At 43.6% G+C, this 24,631-nt stretch overlaps 1 protein-coding gene across 4 annotated transcripts in view; it reads right to left on the bottom strand.

Moving 5' to 3' along the window:
• Window positions 1-24,631, bottom strand: part of Wwox (WW domain containing oxidoreductase) — an 884,382-nt gene that overhangs the window by 617,221 nt on the left and 242,530 nt on the right. For all 4 annotated transcript variants that reach the window (XM_038312890.1, XM_038312891.1, XM_038312892.1 and 1 more), the window contains exon 7: window positions 5,227-5,412. In XM_038312890.1, coding sequence (XP_038168818.1) covers window positions 5,227-5,412 — 186 coding nt within the window. The remainder of the gene's footprint in view (window positions 1-5,226; window positions 5,413-24,631) is intronic.

Below are 24,631 nucleotides of genomic sequence, written 5' to 3'. Positions count from 1 at the left end.
AAGCTGAAAGAACAAACTCAAAATGGTGCTTGTTCTTAAACTCTGAAAGCTCACTTTCCAGTGCTACACTTACTCTAGCAAGGCCACAACTCATAAACATACCTAAACACTGCCACCACCTGGGGTGCAAGTATTCAAATATCCAAGACAATAGAGAACATTTCTCGTGCAAACCACCACAAAAGATGATAGTCATGCTAACAGAAATTAAATACCCCCCTCCCAGAACTCAGTGACATTCACTCAGATGCTGAATGCTGCAACTCAGAAATCAGCAAAGCTAATGTCATCAGGGGAACAACAGGAACACCTTGCAGCTAACTCTTGGTTTCCTGTTTCCATGTTCTGAAGCCACAGGAAGACCCCAGACTTGCAGCTTAATTGCCCAAAGCAAAGAACTTAACAAGAAATGTGACAATTTCAGGGTCCTTGTTCTGATAAAGAAATGACAACCAGTGGGGGTGAGGGCACTCAGGTGCCCTGCAAGGATAACAAGAATCATGTTCCACCATGACTGCCCCACTTAAACAGATATGAAGGCTGGATAGAATTCCCATAGTCTCAAGCAAATGTTTCATGTATGTGCATAGTTTTAACATCTACTAACCACTCAACCCCATGCAACAACTATGCAAATGAGGAATGAATGTGCTCTTGGATGTTCTGGGGCTCAGGAGTGTGAGGTTTGATTCAATATCAGTGGCACTGGAGTGTGCAATGGAGTCTACCTGTTGACAGTCTCTGTAGGGGTGATTTATGCAGGACACAGATATCTCAATATCTTCCCCATAGTCCTGCCCAAGTAGTCTAATGTTGAAACATGTGCTATTTGGTTTTCAGTTTATGCTTTCTTTACAGTAGACTTACGCCATCATAGTGAACTAAATAATATGTCTGTGCAATAAAAGTGATATTATTTTCAACTTGACTTCAATATAGCAATGGGGAATTACAGAAGGGACTACTGAGTTACAAAGACGGAGATCCGAGATCTGAGACATGAGGTGGGAATGTTACTACTGAGAGTAGAAAAGGGTATCGAGCATGCACAAATATCTGAGAGGTGTCGAATAAATATGGCACCCTTCGCGGGTTCCCTCAATGCTTTTTTTCCCTTTTTGCTCCTAGAAAATCTCCCTAACCAAAGCATTCACATGAACCCAGTCTAGGAACACTTCTTTCAGGAAGCTCCCCCAGCTTGATACCACAACGATTCCTTGATTTTAAGACAGATAGATTGAAAAAGTCACGCAAAGAGACTGAGATATCTGTTTCCATGGTAACTTAGCATCCACTCTGCAGGACCAACTCTATGACATCACTCCCAGTGTCTGACGATGGCATCCTCCCTGCAAGATCAGCAGCAGAGCTAGCAATGCCATCTTTGTGTTTCACCTGTCTCCTACCCCTCTGGCATTAACACCAACTGCCAGTCATTTGTCTACCTGGTTCAAATGCTAGGCTGGGGATTCTTGGTGAGAACAGTGTCAGGATTAAAATGGAAACCTAAACCAGGAGTGGACAATTGAAGACTAGGCATAAGGGTAGAAATCAAGGCTTATAGGCTCTTATTAAACAAACAAACAAATCAGGTTTCAAGTCTCACTTAAAAGGTAACACTGACCATGAAGGTCACCTTCTTGTCTTGGTTACATAATTGCAGGTAGTGTTTCCTGGTGTTAGGATGGGCCCCTGTCTCCATGACTTGGGAACATTGGGCAAATTAAACTTATCTATATTTAATATATCTATATTTATATATAAAGGAACTAGTGTTCCTTTAGTGATGCAGATGGAACTCTAGGCCATGCCAACCCCAGACTCCTGAAGGTCTCACTAGTTTATGCCCTCAGTTCTTAAGAAATGGGAAGAGTGGGCACACTTCTGGTCCGCACACGGAAGTGAGTGAGGATCCAGGAACATGACCCATTGGTCTGGCTGCTCACAAGGCAGCGAGGCAGCTCTTTGAGGCTTCCTGCACTGTTTTCAAGTTGAACGTCTGGCAAAACCAAGGAAGGTCTGAGCAGTATTCCTCCTGTGCACAGACAGGCTGGCTGACATCGCTCTCTAGACAGACTACCCCTATGAGTTACATACGTCTCTGTTAAAGCTGAAACAATTCTTGCCAGGCAGTGGTGGCACATGTCTTTAATCCCAGCATTTTGGAGGCAGAGATAGGCAGAGCTCTGTGAGTTCGAGGCCAGCCTGGTCTACAGAGCGAGTTACAGAGAAACCTTGCCTCAAAAAAAAAAAAAGAAAAGAAAAAAAACCAGCTGAAAACAATTCTTAATCACAAAAAATAAAATAATGAGAATGGACTTGCATAGACAACACCTAGTGTGTTTAAGTAGTAGAAATGAACTTGCATGGGAAAATCTCTCTGTGTGTAACTGTACATGTGAGGTTGTGTTGGTGATGAGATGTGCCCCTGTGAATGCCTATGTGACTGTACACTTGTGGCGGGCTGATTTCGTCTATGATCATGTGTGATTATACGTGACTGGATGTCTACTATCTGTGACTATGTATAGTTTCCTGTGGCTGTGTGTGACCGTGCGTGTGTGATTGTGGATATCGGACTGTGTGGTCGTGAGACAATGTGAGACTGTGTGTGTGGGTTTGTTATATAACTGTGGTTTATGTGGGTTTTTTTTCTGGTTGTGAACAACTTTATGTATCTGAAAGTCTACATAGGTGAGACCATGTCAGGGAATGGCTGGACGAGTGACTATGTATGATTGTGTGTGGCAGTATTTGTACGAATATGTGTGTGAGACTCTACACCTGTGAGATTGTGGGGGTGACTGAGTGTGAGCCTCGGTATCAGGTTGTGTGGGGTTGTATGTGTGACCGCGTGTGTGTGACTATGTCTGATTGTACATGTCCGCCTGTCACTTCCTCCTGCCGGGGTTGTTTACAGCTGTGTGACCAGCACTCTGCTCTTTTCATTCTATTTTAATTGTTATCTGAAAAATTTTCACAGTGAGGAAGCCAACTGCCCATTTCATTATGATATATTTTAGACAGGCAGAAACTCAATTCACTCGCTCAGACTCCAGCTAAGTAAGTAAAACACAGCGAAGATAGAGAGTGGTTAATAAATAATTTGCCTGAGGGCATCCAGTAGAATATTTTCTGCAAACATAAGACTTTATTTTTCCCCTAACAGGGGGTCTTGACTCCGACGAAGAGACTCCGCCAAGGTTTATGGAGGTAATTAGATATCAACACTTTGCATTTTATAATTTGGTTTCGGCTCTGGGTCCTCCAGGAGTGAGCCAGCGCTGTCTGTGTGCCTGGCACCCATGCTTGCTTTCTGGAGCTCGGGAATGCAACACAAGAGTAATAAACGGTCCCGCTCGTAGGAATTAATATTTTGTAAGAATGTTACTGAGAAGAAAGCGGACAGGAGGAGCCGGTCAGCACACAGATGCAGGCCTTTCACACACGATCAACTAGGCCTTGCTAGAGGTGACAATGGACCTCAGTCAGGAGGCCAAGGACTTTCCTTCCAAATTAGTCTTTAATATGAAATTAGGACTTGGACCTCCAAGTAAGTGGAGATTACAGTGTGGTTCCAGCGAGAACAAAGGCGTCCCAGGAAACGGCAGCTGAGACAGAGCTTTATTGAGGGAACTGAGCAGCTGACACCTCCACACCGTCTCCCATTAAATACCAGCTCATTTAAACATATCCCGTGGTGCCCTCCACATCTGGTAAGCGATTGGGGCTGGCAGATTTATTTCTACATCTTTCTCTCCTGTCTGCCCCCACGGTAGCCTCCTTCCCTGCTTTGCGGGGGCCACTCCCTTTCTTCCACAAACCTGGTGTGATTTGCAAAGATAAGCCTGGCCAGATTTTGTTACTACCTAATTACTAGATGTTTTGTGTCTTCTTGCGGGGAGAGGGGGATTATTACCCGCGCTCCCCTTTCATTGCAGCCATCATAAATCTAAACTGGCAAGAGTAAATCTGTCTGCGGTGTGTCACTTACACCGTAAGCCCCTGTGCTTGGGAGTGATAAAGGGTTCAAGCTAACCCTTGGCTGGTCTCGTTCTTCAAAGTCCCAGGGGTTACATTTTATAGATGTATGATTAAAAAAAATAATAAGCTGCATTCTGGGTCACCAAAACATTTCAGGACTTAAGGTGGAGAGGAAGAGAAAGAAAATAGTCCTTGGCACATTCTTTTTTTTTTTTTTTTTTTTTTTTTAATTTATTTACTCTTAGCTGCTTTACTAAGGAGGCAACCCCTGGCCCTGGTCCCCAACACCAGGAACACTGGGAAGCGAATCCTCCGGAACAAGCTGTAAATCTTGCCTCGACAGCCCAGAAAACCCTTTGTCTTTTCTTAGCACTTCTCTTAGAAACAGTTAGTTGTTTATCCAACTCCAGCACAAATATGTTGAAAACACCACAATGTTTTCAGATGTCTTTTTCGTCGATTGAATAGTCTAATGGCAATCAGAAAGAAACACCATCTGATGTGTAAATTGAAATTCTAACCGAAAGAGGCATGGCCAGATTTCCAATACGCGCTAACTACAGTCCTTCCCTTTCTGCAATTACGCTGCTAATGTCTGCATTGAATTCCCTAATTTCTCATTATAAAACAATTGGATTTCATCTCGCGGCCTTTAACTGCATTGTTTCCCCTGCTAGAATAACTGTGCTCTCCTCTCCGTGAGACTTTGAAGTTGTTGAATTACAAATCAATAAAGGTCATGCCATTCAGATTTCATCAATTATTATTCCATCTCCAAGTGAAATCAATGGGGAGCCTAAGGTATAATTGTAAAATCACTCTATATTACTCTAGACAGTCCCCCCCACCCCGAAACAATTCCCCATGATCACATATGTAGAAAGATCTGGAAAAATTAATGAAGCCAGGTTGTTCACACTGATGTTTCTTATAGTAAATCTAGTCAAAATTAGTAATTTTAAGAGTTATTGCATGTGTGTGTGTGTGTGTGTGTGTGTGTGTGTGTGGTTGATGTTGTCTACAGAGACCAGAAGAGGGTGTTGCATTCTCTGTATCTGGAGTCACAGGTGGCTATAAGTCACCTGACCTGGGAGTTGGGACCTGAACTGGGGTTCTCTGTAAGAGCTTTTAAATGCTGAGCCCTCAATAAATCAAGAGGATTTTCAGTTGGAGCCTTGGGGAGAATTTCAGATGGTGTAAACAAAGGGACAAGTGGAAAATATCAAATTAAATTCAACCCACCTGTGGGACTCAGAAGACACCACGATGACACGGGCAGGGGCTGAGCGACACAAAACATCCTGCAGGAGTTGGACAAGGTAGAAGTGTCCCAGGTGATTGACCTGGAAGGTCGTCTCCAAGCCGTCTTTCGTGAGGGTCCAGGGTAGAGCGAAAGTCCCCGCATTGCACACAAGCACATGAAGAGACCTACACAATGAAACAGACAATATCAGGCACAAATCGATGGTCTTAAACTAGGTGCCATCTATGTCCACTTAGAAATAACCCATCTCTCAGGGTTTTCAAGAGTACATCCAGTGAGAGATGAAATACGCCAGGATGTTACATCAGTCTGAATGGGCCATTCCCTCAAGGTACAAGCAACAAGAAGTTCACAAGACACAAGACATGCATGTTAACCCAGAACCATAAGGAATAGATCAGGACAATGGTGGCTCGATGGAGTTGGAACACAAAGTCTCTAGTTAACTCTGCTTTTTAATACCAACAATTAGTACCACTTTTAAGTTCAGTCAAAATAGCCCACCAAATACCCACGAGGAGCCTGTTCATTTCCTTTCTTTATGAAAAAGACACACCACAACAAAGGCTGACACTGGGGCCTGATGCTTAGTAGGTACTAAATAAACCCATCAAGGGGAATATGTTCTGTTTACGGAGACAGTCAGATATTGGAATATATTCCTCCTAGGAATGCTTGCCTAGCCTGTACCACATAAGCCAAGCATGTTTGTAACCCTAGTACTCAGGAGGTGGAGGCATGAGGATCAGGAGTTCAAGGTCATCTTTGACTACAAAGTGAGTTCCAGGCTAGCCTTGGCTACATGAGAGCCTGTCTTACTGTGTTTATGTGTTTTTGTGTGCGGACACACATACATAGGTATGTATCTTCCTTTTAGGTTCAGATTAAATCTACCTGTTAGAAATGAGCCTGAGAATAAGAAAGAAGAGATGTGCTGTAAACACAATTTTAACACTAGAAGTAACCCTTCATTTGATTGAAAGTCCTAAATCCTAATAAATACATTTTCTGTAAGAAGAAATCCTAATGAACAGATACTACACAATGACAGATCTTCACAGCTCTCTACTGTATTTGTAACTGAAATATAAAAGCAACAAGTTAAACTGGGAAAACTGTTCTGTGGAGTAGGCTGTAAGCAAATGGTCTGAAGCCCACAGCACGATAACAAGCAAATCCATTTTGTTTTAGAATCCATTATGAAGCAAAAATATATATTACAGAATCACACACACACCAATAGGGTGGAGGGAACCTGAGGGATAGATGGGAAAGCTAAGAAAAGCTAAGGATCAAGAACAATCTTAAGAAGCCAGGAGAATGATGAGGAGGCCCCTACAGCCACCCAGATGGAGTCCACCTGTAGACACCTTGGCTTCAGACTTTCGGCTCCGAGAACCATGAGAGGCTATGAATTTCTTGCTTTATGTCACCCAGGTTGTGATGATCTACCTTAGGAAATCAACACTTTCCAAGACACTTACCTAAGGAAAGAGTCCAAGGGTATACATAAAGATGCATAATAATTACACAAATGAACAGAACTCATAAAATTAACTATGGACTAGAAGTCACACATGGATGCTCCTCAATAGGAGAACACATAAATACACAACAGCGAATTGAGGGGCTCCCCGACCTTCCCAGACAAACTGAAAAGGTAGGCGGCAAAGGTCAGCATGCGTGCCTACGTGTGTCATACAGCTTTCAGCATGTGTGCCTACGTGTGTCATACAGGTTTCGGCATGCGTGACTATGTGTGTCATACAGCTTTTGGTACGCGTGACTATGTGTGTCATACAGCTTTCAGCACGCGTGACTATGTGTGTCATACAGCTTTCAGCACGCGTGACTATGTGTGTCATACAGCTTTCAGAACGCGTGACTACGTGTGTCATACAGCTTTCAGCACGCGTGAGTACGTGTGTCATACAGCTTTCAGCATGCGTGACTACGTGTGTCATACAGCTTTCAGCACGCGTGACTACGTGTGTCATACAGCTTTCAGCACGCGTGACTACGTGTGTCATACAGCTTTCAGCATGCGTGACTATGTGTGTCATACAGCTTTCAGCACGCGTGACTATGTGTGTCATACAGCTTTCTCCAAAAAGTGAAATGCCAGGGCAGATGTGGTGGCTCACGACTGTCATCTCGGCACTGAGGAGGCAGGTGCCAGCGGGGGCCACACAGCAGACTCTGGGCCAACCTGGCAAACAGAGTGCAATCCTGTCTCCAAAAACAAAACACAGAACCAAGGCCACCAGGACAGTGGATAAACACATTTGCAACCAACTCAGAAGCCCTGAGTCTGATCCCCCAAACCCACATGTGGAAAGACAGAACAGACTCCTGCAAGTTGTTCCTGCCTCCACATCCCAGCCTTGGCACACACCCACTCATCCACATGCGTACACACACATCTGAGGGTACACGCATGAATAAATTAATATGTGATAACATAAAATCAAAACAAAACCAAAAGCAAAACAAATGGAATGTCTCCCTATACAGTCACCAAGAAAGAAAATATAGAAAAACATTAGTGTTGAGTGTGGACGGGGTGGTCAGATTCTTTTTTTCCCTTTTAGGCGTTTGTTATTTTTCCACTTTTTTTTAATCCTGAGATTGTAACTCACATATAGTGTAATTCCGAGTTGAGTAACCATCTCCGATTCTACTTTACAGCAATTTTAAGTATAAAAAGAAACCCATCAGCTGTCATGAGTTGCATGGTACCGACCCCCACACACAACGAATGTACTTTCTGCTCTATAGATTTGTCAAACACCATCATCTCATGTAAACAGGATGATAGCTGGTCTTTTATAACTGTCTTCTTTGACCTGGCATGATGTTCGGGGTTTCACACTGTACCAAGAATGGGCACTGCCCTCCCTCCTGAGCCTAAGATGTACTCTGCTGCGTGCACAGACAGCATCACGCTTGCCCATTCATCCTTTGACAGATGGGTTGCTTGCAGTGTTGGGCTAATGTGAATAGAGCCGATGTGGACGTTGCTTTGCCGGTTCTTCTGGAGATGTGTCTTTTATTTCTCTCGAGTACGCACTCGCAAATGGAACTGCTGGCTCAGAATAACGCTGTGTTTAACTTCTGAGGGCGAATCAAACTGAACTGCGGTCCAAACTGGAACCCTCACACCCTCACTAGCCGTGCGTTACACACATCTGCATCCATAAGACACTTTCACCGCCCATCTCTTCTTTCTTTCCTTTTGAAATTATTTCTTTTATTTTTGATATTATAATAGAATTATAACATTTCCACCTTCCCTTTCCTCCCTCCAAACCCTATCACACCCTTCCTTGCTCCTTCTTGAACTCATGGATTCTTTTTCCATTGTTGTTACAAACACACACACACACACACATACACACACACACACCCTAAATACACAAATACAACCTGTACAGTCTGAGCCTGTATAATGTTACTTGTAGGTGTATTTATTCAGGGTTGGCCCTTTGACATTCGATAACCAATCGGTGTGCTCTTCCCTGGGGAAGACAATTTCTGCCAATCTCAGCATTTCTCAGTTGCTTGTAGTTCTTTGTGTAGGGCTGAGGACTTACAGCCTTTCGCTCAGCCATGTTAGCACATCTATTACTGTTTTCCTTGTTTAGCTCATGCTGGTGAGACTTTATGGATCTAGCTCCTAGATGCTCCCTTATCCTCTGGCTCTTAAAATCTTTCTGTCCACAGTGAACCCTGCGCCACCCTAGCCAACATGACCACTCCTTTGTGGTTTACATGTCCCGGCTAATGATACTGAGAATCATTTGATGTGTTCATGGGTAGTTAGCAGATCTTCTTGGGAGAAAAGTGAGTTCAGTTTCAAGGCCCACTTTGGAGCTTGCAGTTTTATCTTCTTACTGTTGGATTATGAAAATTCTTTATGAATGATGCATGAAACCCTTTCAAGGTAGACAGTTTTCAAATAGCCTTCTCATTCTATAGGTTGTCTTTATGTTTTCTTGATGGCATAATTTGAAACACAAAAGCTTTTAGTTTTAGTGATTTCTCATTTTGTTTTGGTTTGTTTTTAATTCCTCTTTTGTCCCTTGTGCTTTGGGGGTTGGACATATGAAATCATTATCTATTCTAATGCCACAAAGATATTGTGATTCTGTGTTTTCTTGTGGAATAAAGTAGTTTGGGTTTTATATTTAGGTCACTGATTCCTGTTCCGCTAACTTTGTGTATGGCGCATGAAAGCGACTGAGCTTCATTCTTTTGTGGTGGGTACCCAGTATTGCTACAACCATCTATTGAAAAGACTTACTCACCCAACTGAGATACTCTGGCACCGGCTTTTTTTTTTAAAAAAAAAAATCAATTAGTCACGTGAGGGTTTAATTCTGAAATCTTAATTCCATTCAGTTCTCAAATGTCTGTGGTCATGACAGAATGTGTTTTTAATTACTGGGAAGTGGGAGGCTTCCCACTTGGTTTCCATTCTTGGTTTGTCTACTCAGTGTCTTTTTCATTCTCATATGAAGTTCAAGACCAAAATTCCAGTTTTAAAGGAAACTGAATCCACCCTGTAGATGAACCTGAGGGACAAAGAGTCATGCCTTCCAATCCATGAACATGGGCTACCTCTATTCATTTGAGTGTCCTTTAATTTCTTCCAACAACGCTGTATACATTCAGAAGTCTAAGCTTTCCACATTTTTGTTAAATTATTTTATAAGTTTCAAAACTGCTTCTTGATTTTCTTCTTTCTGATGTTGCAGCCCGCAAGCAAAATGATTTTCTTCAGTTCCTTTTGGAGGTGTTGTTGCTCCCACAGAGAAACAAACTCATTTCTACATACTGAGTGGTCACCCTGCAATCCAGCTGAAATTGGCCATGAGTTTTAATACTTCTCAATTTGATTTTTTTAAGATGTTATACATGCAAAGTCATTGCATCTACAAGGAAGGCAGTTTTAATTTTTCGTTTCCAATTAGAATGGGTTCTGGCTGCTAATACCACTGCCTGTTTCTGGGTATTAGGGAGAAAGCATTCACATCATATCGACTGTGGTCTTTCTATATACATTAATAAGGTGAAAAAATGCCTTTTTTGATTCCAACTCTACTGAGTACTTTTTTAATCAAGAAAGAATACTTAACTATTTGCAAAAATTTTTTCTATATCCATCCAGATGACCTTATTCTTCTGACCTTTAATTCTTTCATTGATTTAATTTTGAATGCTTAATTTCTACTTCCTTACATATCATAAGTATACAATCTTTTTTTTTTTTTTTTACATGATTGCATTTGGTTTGCTGGCATTTTGTTGAAGTCCCTGTGTCTATTCCTGTGTGACACTGGCTTGTCATGTTCTTTCCTTCCCAGGATTTTGTTTTTGACATCTAGCAAACAGCAAGTTTAGAAGCACTCCCTCCTTTTTTAGGTTTTTGACAAGTCTATAAAGAACTGATAGTAAAGTCTGTTTAAATGCTTGGTGGAAAGCATGCACGGCACAGCCAGAAGGAAGCATCTTGACAAATCTCACCTTTAAGGATTCATGAAATCTCATTATCACGGGGCGACCTGGATCTTGTTAAGAGAGCATGGCACTCATTTCTAGTGCTTGATCTACTTCCCAACTTATCGCCACTTAAAAATAAGCACAGTGAAGTGGTTGTGTTTATCAGGGACAAGTCCTGTTTCGTATATGGTGTGCACTGCAGCTATCAGTCAGCAGCTCCACGTGATGTCATGACTCTCTGAAGACTGAACCTGAGTGCTTTGAGGCGTCAGCTCCTCACTGCATGCACCAGCCCTGCTTCACACCAAAGCAGAGATCTGTACCCAGGAGGCTTTGCAGCAAGACAGAAACTTTGGAAAATGTAGTGTGCGCAGGCGAGGGAGGCACGCGTGTGTATGACGTCTGAGCTCCTTTTTGGCTACAACTCTAGTGTTTTGGTCACTTCTCACAGTTGTTCCCCCCCACTTTCTGTGTGGAGGTGGTGTTAACTGTGGAGTAGACATTTGCTGAGAATTCTGGGTACATAGCTCATTTAACTGTCATGGCAACCTTGGGTGACATGCATTCTTGTTGCCATTGTCCAGACAGGACAACAGGAGGTTTTTGGATTACATTATTATAGAACTAGTAATGTAATTAGAGGCAACTTTCCTGAGGTTAGAATCCAAATATTTGGATTGACAAAAATAAATGAGTAAACAAATAACTGAGTAAGCGCAAGATGAAGGACGACTCTGGTGGACCACAAGACGCCACCCACAGATGGACTTAGGCCCAGCTGCTGGAGCTTCAGTGGGAGGTGGTGGAGTGGGTGGAGCAGGGCCAATGTACCCAGAGCCTAGCTGTCAATGAGTTCTGGGAGAGAGCCTTTAAGAGTTACACAGCCTGCCCCTGCTTCTGGCCCGATGCGATTCTTTCCTGCCTGCTGGCCAGAGGGGGAACAGCTTTAAGCCACATGGACTGAACTGCTCCCTCCCCAACATGCCCTCTCTGCCCATACGGGGCGGGCGGAGATCCTTTGAAACAGTGACTCTGCATGAATCCCGCATTCTCCCAGTCGCTTCTGTTAGGCCTTCTGTCACAGCCACAAGTAACCCATCCAATACCCAAACTGGATGGACAGCCCCGCATGTTGCTATCTGAGCCCAGGGCGGTTACTTTCTTAGCAGGTTCCTGGCCAGTCAGTGAGCCTATGTTCCCTATAAACTGGGAACAGCAGAATACAACTTGGAAGACGATGATGAGCATATGTCCTTGTATCCTGTCAGCGGATGGGTTAAGTGGTAGCCCCCTTTATCTCCGCATCATTCCCTTTTATCTACAAAAGAAAAATCCAGGTCTGTGAATACTTGTGTTTGGGACAGTTTAGCCACCGAGTGTAGCCATTGAGAATTTTAATATGACACCTTCTCAGCGACCACAGGTTCTCTCTGGGTACCTTTATTCTTACAGTCCGGTGTCCCACTAAAGACCTCAGCCTGGGCTCACAGAGGAGGCAGGAGACAAGCTGCTCCCCACCCACATTTCCATCACCTTCATTAATGTCAACTGCACAACACCAGAGGCAAAATGTGTACCTAGCACCTAAGCCATGTCACCTCTATTAATTAGAAACAGGCTTATGGAGTATGAAACCATAATGTGCTTGACTTATTTTTTTTTAATTATGAGGATACCTAATTGGCTTGTACAAAAGGAAAAGTATTCTTTTAGCTTTCCTTTAATGAGGTTTTTATTATTCAAATGGTACATTTTACTCAATTTTAACTAAAAGCCACTGCAATTCAAAAGACTCTCAGATGATGAATATTTACAGGCCATCAAAGAGAAGTCTGGATCTAACTGTGAAGACGGGATGGAAATAAAGATGTGTCAATGGGGCCCAGAGCAGATGTTATTAGTCAGCGCCTTGAGGGAAGGATTTGGTCCTCAGGTGGGTTCTGACCTGGGAAGGGCGATGGAGGCGGAAAGAACCATCATCCAGGCCCAGGATGGGAGAATTCGACCAGGAGGAGTACGTTCTCTGAGACCTGGGGAGAAACTGCCCCGTCCATCTCTGAGGAATGGACCTGGCCATCTTCCAGCTGCTATGAGCATGGTGTCAGAAAGCAGCACCCCTTCTACCTGGCAGGCAGTGTGTTGCCTTTGGGCCACCCCGGGGGTGGAGTCCTAATGATGAACCAGCGGGCAGCTCTGTTGGTACCCTTCTGAGTGACAGTCGTGAGACTTCTTGATCATGCAGCCGGGCTCTTGCTAGCCATGTCTAACTGGTGCTTTCTCCTAAAAGGAGAGCAGAGCCGAGGCAGGAAGTAAAGGGGTGGGGCCTGTCCAGAGACTGTGGCTAACCTGATCAGGAACAGCTGAGCTTTCTGAGCTTTCTTTGGCTCCCTGCCCCTTTAGTTCCCAAGAGCCCCACCTGCTGCCTACCCCAACTTCAGGCATTCTCTCTCTATTCGGCCATACCTGTTATCCATTAGCTTCACCAAATCCTGGATACAGGGCTGGGGATGCCAGCTCAGCTGGGAAAGTGATTGCTGCCACGGACTTGGTGACCTGAGTTTTATTCTTGGAACCCATGTATCAAGGTCTTGTGAGTTTATAATCTCCAGTTCTGGGGCAGACAGAGACAGGGGTATCCTCAGGGTTTGCTGGCCAGCCAGCTGGGCCTACTTGGTGACTTCCAGGTATATCCCTCAAAAGGGATGTGGCACTATCTTCCGGTTGGGACAAACCCATTGTACCTACGAGCTCATTGCAGCTACGGTCACCTGCGTCACCTGCACAGGACCTGTACAAGAACAAGCCCACAAGGTCAGCCAGCACTCAATGGACGGCACTAAACGGATGCAGGGACGGAGGACGTGACGTTGAGAGTGGCGCATGTTCTAGGGTGTCCTGGGAAAGTAGGAGAGAACTGGGATAGAGATGATCGAGGTCCATTGTATACATGGATGAAAATGTCAAAGAATGAGTAAATGATAGTTTAAAAACTGAACCGTCTTAGGAACAACACCTGAGGCTGCCCTCCAACCTCCACTCTCTCTCTCGCTCTCTCTCACACGCAATCATTTTGACCATTAAGTAGGAGAAAAATCACTAAAGAAGGGAAAGGAGTGGAGAAAAAAAAAGCGGTTGGGGGGATGACAAAAAGACATAGAGAGACAAGAAGGTCGGAAAGAGAAAGAAAGCCACTTGTTAGAGCAGTTTTGAGCTCATAATCGATCCACTGTCCACTCATCCTGTTTAGTTTTGAAATGTTATGTGTTCATTTTCTTCCCCTACCTCAAACACACCACCACTGCCAAGCCAACTGGATGCTGTCTCAACACTGTGTGGAGTCTTCCACCTCTGCCCATGCCATGTGTCGCCACCCTCCCCTTCTTCCACAGGTGACTCTAAAGACTCTGGCACCCTCGATCATTCCTTTGCCCTTGGCCCTCACCTTGAAGGTGAGTAGGCCCCTCCTCAGAGGTTCTCACAGACTTTGTGTAGACCTTTGGCAAGGTCAGCCCTGCTGGGACTGACAGGCAGACAGAGGAAGAAGAGCACAAGGTTGTTGGACTGACTGCCAATGAAAAGAAGCATAGAACTGGATATCTGGGTACTAAAAACTTCCCTGACTTTCAAGTCCTCACTGAGGATCAAGTTGCCAGTGATGGCAGTTCTTAGTAAAGCCAATCCCATCAGTCTATATCCTCAATATATACTGCCTTCTTAACTATGCCCTGTGGGAGTGTCCAGGGAGCCTCCATACCAGTACCTAGGAACAAGCGAACCCCAGAACACCCTCATATTAATTGCAAATTAAAGGTCAATTTCTCAGGTGTAGTATGTCCCAGTAGTCTCTTCACACACTTCTTCACACTTTTTACCATGTGCCACAGTCTTTCTCTGCCACTGGACATCAAGGTCCAGAAGGAAGGAAGTCGGGTCTCACAGGGCACAGCATGAAGTGAGAACTAAGCCTTAGAGTTGAAGAGATGACTTACCAGTTAGGAGAATGCACTGCTCTTACAGGGGATCGATCTGGGGTCTATTTTTAGCACCCACATTGGGTGGTTCATCACTCCTTATAACTCCAGCTATAGGGGACCAGATAGCCTCTTCTGGCCCCCACAGGTACCTGCACTCCTAAGCACATAACCACAGACACACAGACACCACCCCCCCATACACACACACAATCCATAATAAAAAATGAGCTTTTAAAAAAGGTAAGCCTTTTGTACATATCTGAATGCACGCATCGGGCAGTATGACCAATAGACAGGCATTATAATTTGGAGACAAGATTACTACATCATGACTCCAGGAGCCCAAGATGGCCCAGAATGTCAACCATGAGAAAGGAGAATGAGGCCTTAAAGGAGTCTCAGAGCAACAGAAGCCACTACCATGGAGGGGAGTCACAGCAATGGTGTAAAGACGAAATTGTTAGCATGCCCCATAAACGAAGTGGGATTTTCCAGGTTAAGTCAGGACCCTTGTGATGGTCCAACATTTGTGACTTTGCAAGATCCCATTTCAGACCAGGCAAAGGAATGAGCTAAATGGAATGCAATGCAAAAGGAAATATATTCCATTTCCTTCTAGAAACAGAATGTCATACCATCTGGGGTACTGCTCAAGTGAGTTGCAAGAATTCATACTATTTGGAACTACTGTGAAATTCGATGCAAAGGGCATACGGAGCCGTGTTCCATTAAGAAAACCATTTGGCAAACTTACCTCATAACTAGCAGTGTGTTCTCTCAGAGAAGGAAGGGGTGGAAACTGTATACCATTACAAGGTGGGTCCTTGCTTAAATTAACATGGGCTAGTTTGGTCTGAATTCATGAGAGGCAGCATGAACTTGACCACATTAGTTATTTTCTTCCACAGCTACTTCTACCCAGTTGCAAGTCTCCGTGCTTCTGGAACCCACCCGGACCACAGCTATGCGGGGTGCATGCCATAGCTACAGTTCATGATGGTTTGGGGGAATATATGAGAAATTAAAACAAATGTTGTATAATGAATTGGATAAATATGTAACTGACTTGTTGAAAAATCTCAATTTAATGGATGGTCTTACAAAAGATATCTTTCAAGTCTTGGTAAACTACATCTTACATAATAGGATAGTAAAGCACTGATTCTGTGGAAATCCAGATATGACATTCAATGAACTTAACTTGAGGGGAGTTGTATTATAATAGACTTACTATTAAGGACATTATTTAGAAAGATCAAACAAGCATGACTATCTTTTATATAAGTCTTATATACAAAATGTTTATCATTTTATTGAGGGGTGAAGGGGAAACATGGGCTCTACTTTAAAAGCACATGTGTGCGCGTGCGAGTACGTGTGTGTGTGTGTGTGTGTGTGTGTGTGTATGTATGTGTGATAATATTTTCAAGAGAGAATACTTTTGATTGATGCAGTTCTAGGAAAGGATAAACTATGTGACACAAAAACCTTGCTTTTCTGCCTGGGTCTACTCCTCATCAGTTAAGTGGATCTTAGAAAAATTAATAAACTTCTGAGTTATCGCTGTGTCTCCTCTAAAAGAGAATGGCCATGCCCAGTTTGTCTGGTATTTATGAGAATTAAAAAACTATATACAGGTTTTGGAGAGATGGCTCAGTGATTAAGAGTGCTGACTGCTCTTCCAGAGGACCTGAGTTCGGTTCCCAGCACCCACAATCAGGCAGCTCACAACTACCTACAACTCTAAGCTCCTTGGGAATCCAACAGCCTCTTCTGGACTCCTGGGGCACTGTACATATGTGTATCTACTGGCCCCCAGACACATACACATAATTAAAAATAAATCTTTTAAGGAAACTATATACAATATTTCTGCCACTGACCTTGATGGAAAAGACGCCTAAAACAAACTATTAAAATTTTACCTGGTTTCCTATTTCTTAGACCTGGGCATCCACTTTGGGGAGTGGGAACCACCAAGAATGCAGACACACACACAATACATACACAGTTGTGCTCCACATTTACTAGATTGTTCCCAGTGTCCTCACTCAGAGTCCCTGTAAGAGCATCTCCTCTCTAAATTAAGAAGAAAAGAAAGCCTGTAAAACGAGCGATTACCCTTAACACCAAAACCAGCTTGGGTGGCCAATGATTGTCAGCTGTGCTGTGGGAGGGTCATGGCTCTAAAGGTGCCATGAATCTTATGGACACTTGAGGTGTTAACGCAATAATTAACCAGGAGTGGGTGCTGCTGTCACAATACCTTGGTTACGCTTAATTAATAGTTCCTTTTTATTTCAGCTGGAATAGAGAAAGCAATCAGAACAACCATGAGGAGGAGAGCAAAGCTCTGGCTCTGTCCCCTGGAGACTGACGGGAATTTTTCATTTCATGCACCATTTGCAACTTCTTAGAGTAGATTCCGGAACATGAGGACAGACACTTAGCAGAAAATGAAAACACTCTTGTTTTGGTTATTTTCTTAAATTTTTGCCTTGTGTCCATTATCTTGATTATATTTTCCCGTCCCAGCATCCGAGTCCCAGCAGTGAAATCTCAACCTCATTGATCCTAAGGCAGGGGTGTAAAACAAAGTAACACCCACGTCTTCCCCAACACGGGTTTCTAGGGGGAAAGGCATCGATTTGATAATTGTGCACTTAGCCGGATTGGCATGATAGCTACAGTGCAGGGGCCTGACTCTCTGTTGCAGATTTTAGCAATTTCCAAACCTGTCCTCTGCACTTAAGCACTTTACTGTCCCATGTTCCTGCTTCTAGGGGGTATTTGATAAAATGGAAAATCAATGTTCAGCCCAATGCGGACAAGTAGGGAGTGAGGGGCAAGGGACATCAGCCTGGACCACTCCCATCATTTCGCATGCACATTTGAACACAACTCCCTTAAACCGGGGAAAAAGGCACCGTCATCAAGTCTTGGTGGAACCCCGTGGGTTTCTGGGGACAAATGAATTGTGTCTTCCTAAAGAATTTTACTTATGATATTAAAATCTCTTGGGAGACCACAATGGACAGCATTAAACTCTACAACTCAATGCACAGAAGTATTAGTAACAAGGAGGAAGCCAGCAGCTAAAGCACGCTGGACTTCTTCTTCAGCAAGGTGGGGTGGCTCTCCATGAACCCCACTTTCCCTATACCCACAAAGGCCTCGAGAGCCTCTAAAATAATAACAGAGTCACCTCCTCTCCAGGCAAATTGAAACCTTTAAACATTTTACTTTATTGACAAGTAGGTAGAATAAAAATAACGAACAAATAACTAAACTTCCCTGGCATGTGTTAGCATTCCCCATTAAAAGTACATTTTGTGGGCATAAAGTGATATCAAGCATAACAATCCACTATGTATAAACTCCTAGTGACACCATGGATGTATAAGTTCTGGTGGAAATTCATTAAGACAGGAAAACTCATATTCATATTCATAGACTAGTAGGAAAACAGTGGTCGACAAAACGATGCATGATTCATAAAGAACTTATTTTATGCACACACTGGGCAGTTCTCATGTAGGCAGAGTGGAGGATTTCACAAGGGCAGACAGAGGTGAACTGGTATGGACAATGGGGCAAAACCAGTGTGTGCCGTGTACTTGAGCACATGGTCAAGTCCAACGACCCAGCAGCTCATGTATTTTGTACATTTCTCTCGCCAATGACGACTCTCTCCTCTGTTTTGCCTAGAGATATATGAAGCTGTAATAGAGTTCAGAAAGCCCTTGACAGCTATGTGCTGCCATTCAGCCCTGGGAGAATCCAAGTTATGATAAAAATTAATGTACTCTGACATCCTCTGGGACTGTGTGGGCCCTGGGAGTAGCTAATAACGAAATACAGCCATGCTTGTGAACAGCATGTGCCCACGCAGTTGAAGATGAGATTGTAGGTGGCTCCCTTGTCACCCGCTTCAAAGTGGCTGGACCAGCCCCAGTGCCAAGGGGAGCCAGCACAGACTGGCTAGAACTATTTCTTGTGTCCAGAGAAGATTAGTGGAGAAAAACACTTTACAAAATAATTAAGTGGGATTCAGCAAGCAGACTTATTGGGATGACTTTTTCTGATATAGATATGAATAATTTACATTGGTATAAATTTTGCCTTATTGATAGAAATTTAAGGTCTATTTTGTTATATGTATATGTATTTCTAGTAACGATTAAGGTATTGTGATTGTGTAGTTCATTTAAAAATGTAATGTATAATTAGGAAATATAGGTTGCTAATGAATAATCATTGATAATAGTTAAGCTTGTAGTCATGTTAGTTAGATTTTCTAGATATATAGAGATATATTTCAGTTAGATAGGCATACTTCATATCTTCCAAAGACTACAGAATATTGCATTTTAAATGTCTTAATAACTTAGGGTTTTTCATGACAATGAGACATGTCTGCTCCTGGCAGCACCAATCTACTTCAAGAGGAAGATGGGCATCGAAGAGGCTCCTTATTGAGTTTGATAGCCATTTGGGCAAGAAACTGCTCTTGCCTGGACTATTGCATAAACTGGACACAGAGAACCCTCAGAGAGAGGACTGCTGAACTTGCCTAGAGGTGAGATGATCTCTTTGGGTTCCTGATTCATGAAAGAGTCTGCGAGACATTCTGCAGGACACAGCAGATAGTGACTGAACTGTCTTTGAAATTTTCTGCTTCATGGGAAACTCTGCTGGATACTGTGGGCCTATAGGCCGAAGATAGATGCCCCAACAATACAAAAGAACTTTGGGTGACTGTCCAGGCAGCGAGATGTCTCTATCATTTCTAGAGTTATATGGCAATTTCATATTTCTTATTTACTTAGGTAATATTATGTTCTTCTGGAGTCTTTGATGGAGCTGAAGAATAGATAGTTATAGTTGTTTTCCTTTGTTATGATAAAAGATAAAGTAGATATAAATATTGTACCTGTAATTCTTACTTGATAACTGTTTTGTTATATGTAATTTTACTATGTTAAAGTTAAAGCCTTCTTTTTATTGTTTAAACAGAAAAAGGGGAAATGATGTGGGAGAGTCTTCTGTTTGAATTGATTTCATTGGCTAATAAAGAAACTGCCTGGCCCATTTGATAGACCGCCCCTTAGGTGGGTGGAGTAGACAGAACAGGAAGAGGAAGTGAGGTAGAAGGATCAGTCAGATGCTGCACCTCTCCTAAGTTAGACAGACCGCCGTGCTTCTCCTAAGAGAGAAGCCAGATGCGATGAAGCTCCAGCCCAAGATGGACGTACGCTAGAATCTACCTGGTAAGGCACCACTTTGTGGTGCTACACAGATTATTAGATATGGGTTAGTCAAGATGTGAGTAAGAGGCTGAAACTAAGGGCCAGGCAGTGTTTAAAAGAATACAATTTGTGTGTTGTTATTTCGTGTTAAGCTAGCCATGCTGGAGCCAGGCAGGATGAAAAGCAGGCCTGCCCGCAGCACCTCACTACATTTTTCTGGGGATGCTTGAACAAATGTGTTCTTTCACCCCAGAAAGGACATCAATAATATAACAATGCAAGGATTTTACTCAAATCTACCTTGGTGAACCAATGAGATTAACTGAAGTTACTAACAGAAATATGGGTGAGGGTAACTTAAGGAACAAAACATATTATATATAAGCATGTTATAGGTGGTTCTTCGGTTGCTCCCTCATCCAGTACCCATGAGTCACTTATCTATCCTGGGGTCTGGGACAGACTCTCGTGAGGCCAAACATTAGTGGAACCAGCAGCTTCTGAGAATTCAAATGGGCAAAAGTCACATCACCATTAGAGGATAGAGCACCACAACACATCTCTTAAAGCACAAGACATCTGGTCTACCTTGTGAGATTTAGAGGCAGGAGGATAATGAGGCCTAGGTCATCCTTTGTGGCCAGCCTGGGCTACACAAAAACTGGTCTCAAAAAGAAAATGTATTCAGCCAGGTCAATGTGATTTAAAAAAAAGAAAAAGAAAAGAAAAATGACTGTTGGAAGAAACAAAATCAAATTTTATACATGTATGGCATTTTTTCAAAGAAATAAGTATTTTTTATATAAAAAAGGGAGGAAGGAACACAGGTGGTAAGAGGCAGAATGGAGGTTAAACTGTTTGCTCACCTTGTAGGTACTGTATAACAAACCCAGTCTCCCTTGGGTGGGTACAACAGAAAAAGAGCAGTAAGTAAAAGAGACACGAATTGGAGTGGTGCTCCTGAGCTTGGAAACCCATCCCCAAAGGAAAGGAAAGATAGAGAAAGAAATGTCTTTAATTCAGGGCTCTTGTGTCCAATAGGACTGGTGTAGCTGAGGCTAGAATCTGTTTTGCAGTATGGTCTTCAAATGTCATGTGGACATCTTGTCCAAGATCAAATTGAAGTTAGATCCTTCTAACAGGGAGGCATTCTATCAAGAACAGGGAGCCCTGCCTTCCTGTAACTCTGAAGAGCAGAGTTAAGTCTGAAGACGTTCCAGGAACAAAATGCATATAATCACAAGCTGGAGCTGTGCTTCCATTACTGAGAAGGCCCAAGGAAGAGCCAGGAATCGCCAACTAAGACTAAGAATGAGCTAGGAATTAAGTGACAGACAGTAGCCAGTAGCTTGTGAACCCCTTGTTTAGGGCTCGCTCACTCACTCACATGCTTCCCAGCTCCATCCTAACCTCTGTTGTCCAGCAATGGAAGGGTCCTCAGATCCCTTACTACTCCCACACCAGGGAGTACTTTCACTTGGCTGTGGCTATGCTGAGAGGTTGCAGTATCTTTAGGAGCCTACCAAGCAGACTCAGGTCACTGTGGGTGGGCGTTACAGGTTATATAGTCATGTCTGATTCTGGCTCAAAACCCCTGTTTCCTGATCTATTATAATATGAGATGCTACAGCTCAAAGCCCCCAAATACTACATAGGATGATATCCTAATATGCATCTTGTGACATGACTATGAGCCAAAATGGACCCTTGATTCCTTTGGTCACAATGCCAAGCAAGGTAACTAGTATGGCATCCAAGCTCTGTCATGTGGGGCCAGCCTGGGTAGGCGTCCTCACTCTGAGCTTCCAGAACCTCTTCCAGCAGAAAGCACCAGGCCAATGCTTAGCTGACATTCATATATAGTCCAGGATCACCTGCTCGTGAAATGGCACTTTCCACCAAGGGCTGGGCCTTACATCAATTAACAATCGAGCTAATGCCTCACAGATGAGCACACAGGCCAATCTAATTTGGGAAATCCCTCAAATGAGACTCTTCTTTCAGATGACACTGGGTTATGTCAAGTTGACAATTAAAGCTACCAAAGGCATCTTCTTTTAATCCAACTATCTATCCATCTATCCACACCCAAGGGCCATAGAGCAGAATGGCTGGTGGTAGCAAGTGTGTATCAGTGTTTGTTAGGGGTTCCTAGAAGATTCTGTAATGGCCAAGTGGGAGAATGGCTGCATCCATCTCTTGCGACCTCAGAGAGCTCCTGTAGCAATCCCGACACTGCTGTCCTTTCAGGTTGGAGACATTCTTCTCAGTGTGACTTCAGGAGCTGCAATTCGTCAACCTACCTGTTACACACTTCTGGGACAAGCAGATCCCCTTTCCTGTCTGATTCTGGTTATCAGTGTTTGGGTCAAGCCAACTTTAGTATGCTTGTTTGTTTATTCTGAGACAGAGTCTCACTATGGAGCCCTAGCTGGCCTGCCCAGTACCTTTATCTTCCTATCACGAGTTAGTTGGTGGCTGAACTGCAGTGCCAGGCCAAGTGGAGAAATGAAGAACTGGGCTACTCATTGAGAGGACCCACTGATGGTTTGAAAGACAAGGTTCTGAGTCAGTGCTTCCAAATGAAGACAAGAAAGCATGCGCGGTACTCCAAACAGGGCACCGGAAGAGCAGTTTATCAGCAAGGGGAATCTTCCTCCAGGACTTTCAGCAGGCAGCACGGCGTAGCGCAGCTGATTTATTTCAAGTATATATTCAAGTTCTTAGGCTAACAAGAATTAACTTCTCAACAATTTACTGAGGGAAAAGATGTTTCCCATGTTATTAAAATGTGATTTCACTGTAGTTTAAGCACAGCGTCTCAATATGTCAATTACGTAAATGCAGAATCCTGACATGACAGTGGAGCTGGAAAGGATGGCACAAGAGGAAGAAAACCAAGTGGGATCCATGAGTCAGGCTAGGAAATGCAGCTCAAAAACACAGACACCGGAATGCATTCTGCAAGTCTTACATAAGCAAAAGGCTCCCAATAGTAACATTGCCATGGATTTGCTGCAAAGCTGTTGAGCTAGGTGGTCTCCTTGAGGGCCAAAGACCAGGTTTCCTACCCTGGACTCAGGGTGTCAGTCTCTCTCTTCTCCAAGCAGTCCCTAGTTGATGGGGTCACAGGGCCCATGACCTGATCAGGGAGAGCTGAGCCTTCAACGTAGAAACATTTCCATAGGTTTCTAGAAGAGTCCGTTTGCTTTCTTTGTCTCAGATAAGTATAGTAAGTACCATTACTTTCAAAAAGCTGTTTCTGGGGCGGAAGAGATAGCACAGTGGTTAAAAGCACTCGGTGCTCTTGCAGAGGACTTGAGTTCGGTTCCCAGCACCCATGTCAGGCAGCTCACAACTGCCTATAACTCCAGCTCCAGGAAATCCATCACTTTCTTCTGGAGTCTGAGTGATCCTGCACTTGTGTGCATAGACCCCCAATCACCCCCCACCACACACACACACACACACACACACACACACACACACACACAATTTAAAAAATATCTTTAATAGCTATTTCCCAAGACTTGGACATACTCAACCTTAACACTACATAAGGGAGTATCAGCTCACAGATACTGAATGGTCGAGAATTGGTGCCCTAACAGTTAAGTTTGGAATTTTTAATTATGTTACACCAAGCTCCAGAGGATCAGAGGCAATGGCTAATTCACAGGCCTGAACACCCAGCACTGGGGAGGTGAAGGAAGGAGGATCAGGTGTTCTAGCCTAGCCTGGGCTATCAAAACATCCTTTCAAAACAGCCCCCCCCCCCAAATTAACAAACAGAAAAATGAATTTCAAAGTAATGCTTCACCACATGGACCTCCATGCCTCCACTTTGTCCTTCTCTCCCGCCTCTTCCCATCCGCTCAGGTACCAGCTCCTCTGAACTTGCCATAGGCAGTGTGATGACTGAAGAGGGGCTGATAATGTAATGGCAGCAACGGCGAGGACCCTGCACTAAGTGCACACCAGACACCCGGTGCTGTGCTCTGAGAAGAGTCTGTTATCCAGTCCCCTCAGCAACCCCAGAGTGGTTTGACCATCTAGTCTTCATTTTCATTGAAGCATCAACCGAGGATCACCAAGACAGAGTAACGGGCCTAGGTCACCATCCTCATAGGTAACAGAACAAAGATACAGAATGAAGGCAGAGATGAATTAGCCATTGCCTCTGATCCTCTGGGGCTTGGTGTAACAACAATTAAAAACCAACACATAAAACAGAAAGCAGCCCAAACTTTGCTTGTGATGATGTGGCACGTGACTGATACGCTATGACACTGGTTCTCAGCCTGTGGGTCGTGACCCCTTTGGGGATCACATATCAGACATCCTGCCAGCCATATGATGTAGGTGTGTCTTCTATCTATCTGATGATTTCATTGGATAATTAATAAAGAAACTGCCTGGCCCATCTGATAGACCGGCCCTTAGGTGGGTGGAGTAGACAGAACAGGAAGAAGGAAGTGAGGTACATGGCTCAGTCAGATGCCACGCCTCTCCTGAGTTAGACAGACTGCCATGCCTCTGCTCAGGGAGAGAGTTGGGATGAAGCCAGCCACCAGGTCAGACGTGCTGAATCTTTCCTGGTAAGATACCATTTGTGGTATTACACAGATTATTAGATATGGGTTAGTCAAGATGTGAGA

This window comes from Arvicola amphibius, chromosome 15 (assembly GCF_903992535.2).
Source record: "Arvicola amphibius chromosome 15, mArvAmp1.2, whole genome shotgun sequence".
Lineage (NCBI taxonomy): Eukaryota > Metazoa > Chordata > Mammalia > Rodentia > Cricetidae > Arvicola > Arvicola amphibius.
The sequence above is the reverse complement of the archived record's forward strand: the minus strand, read 5'-3'. Positions and strand labels throughout refer to the sequence as shown.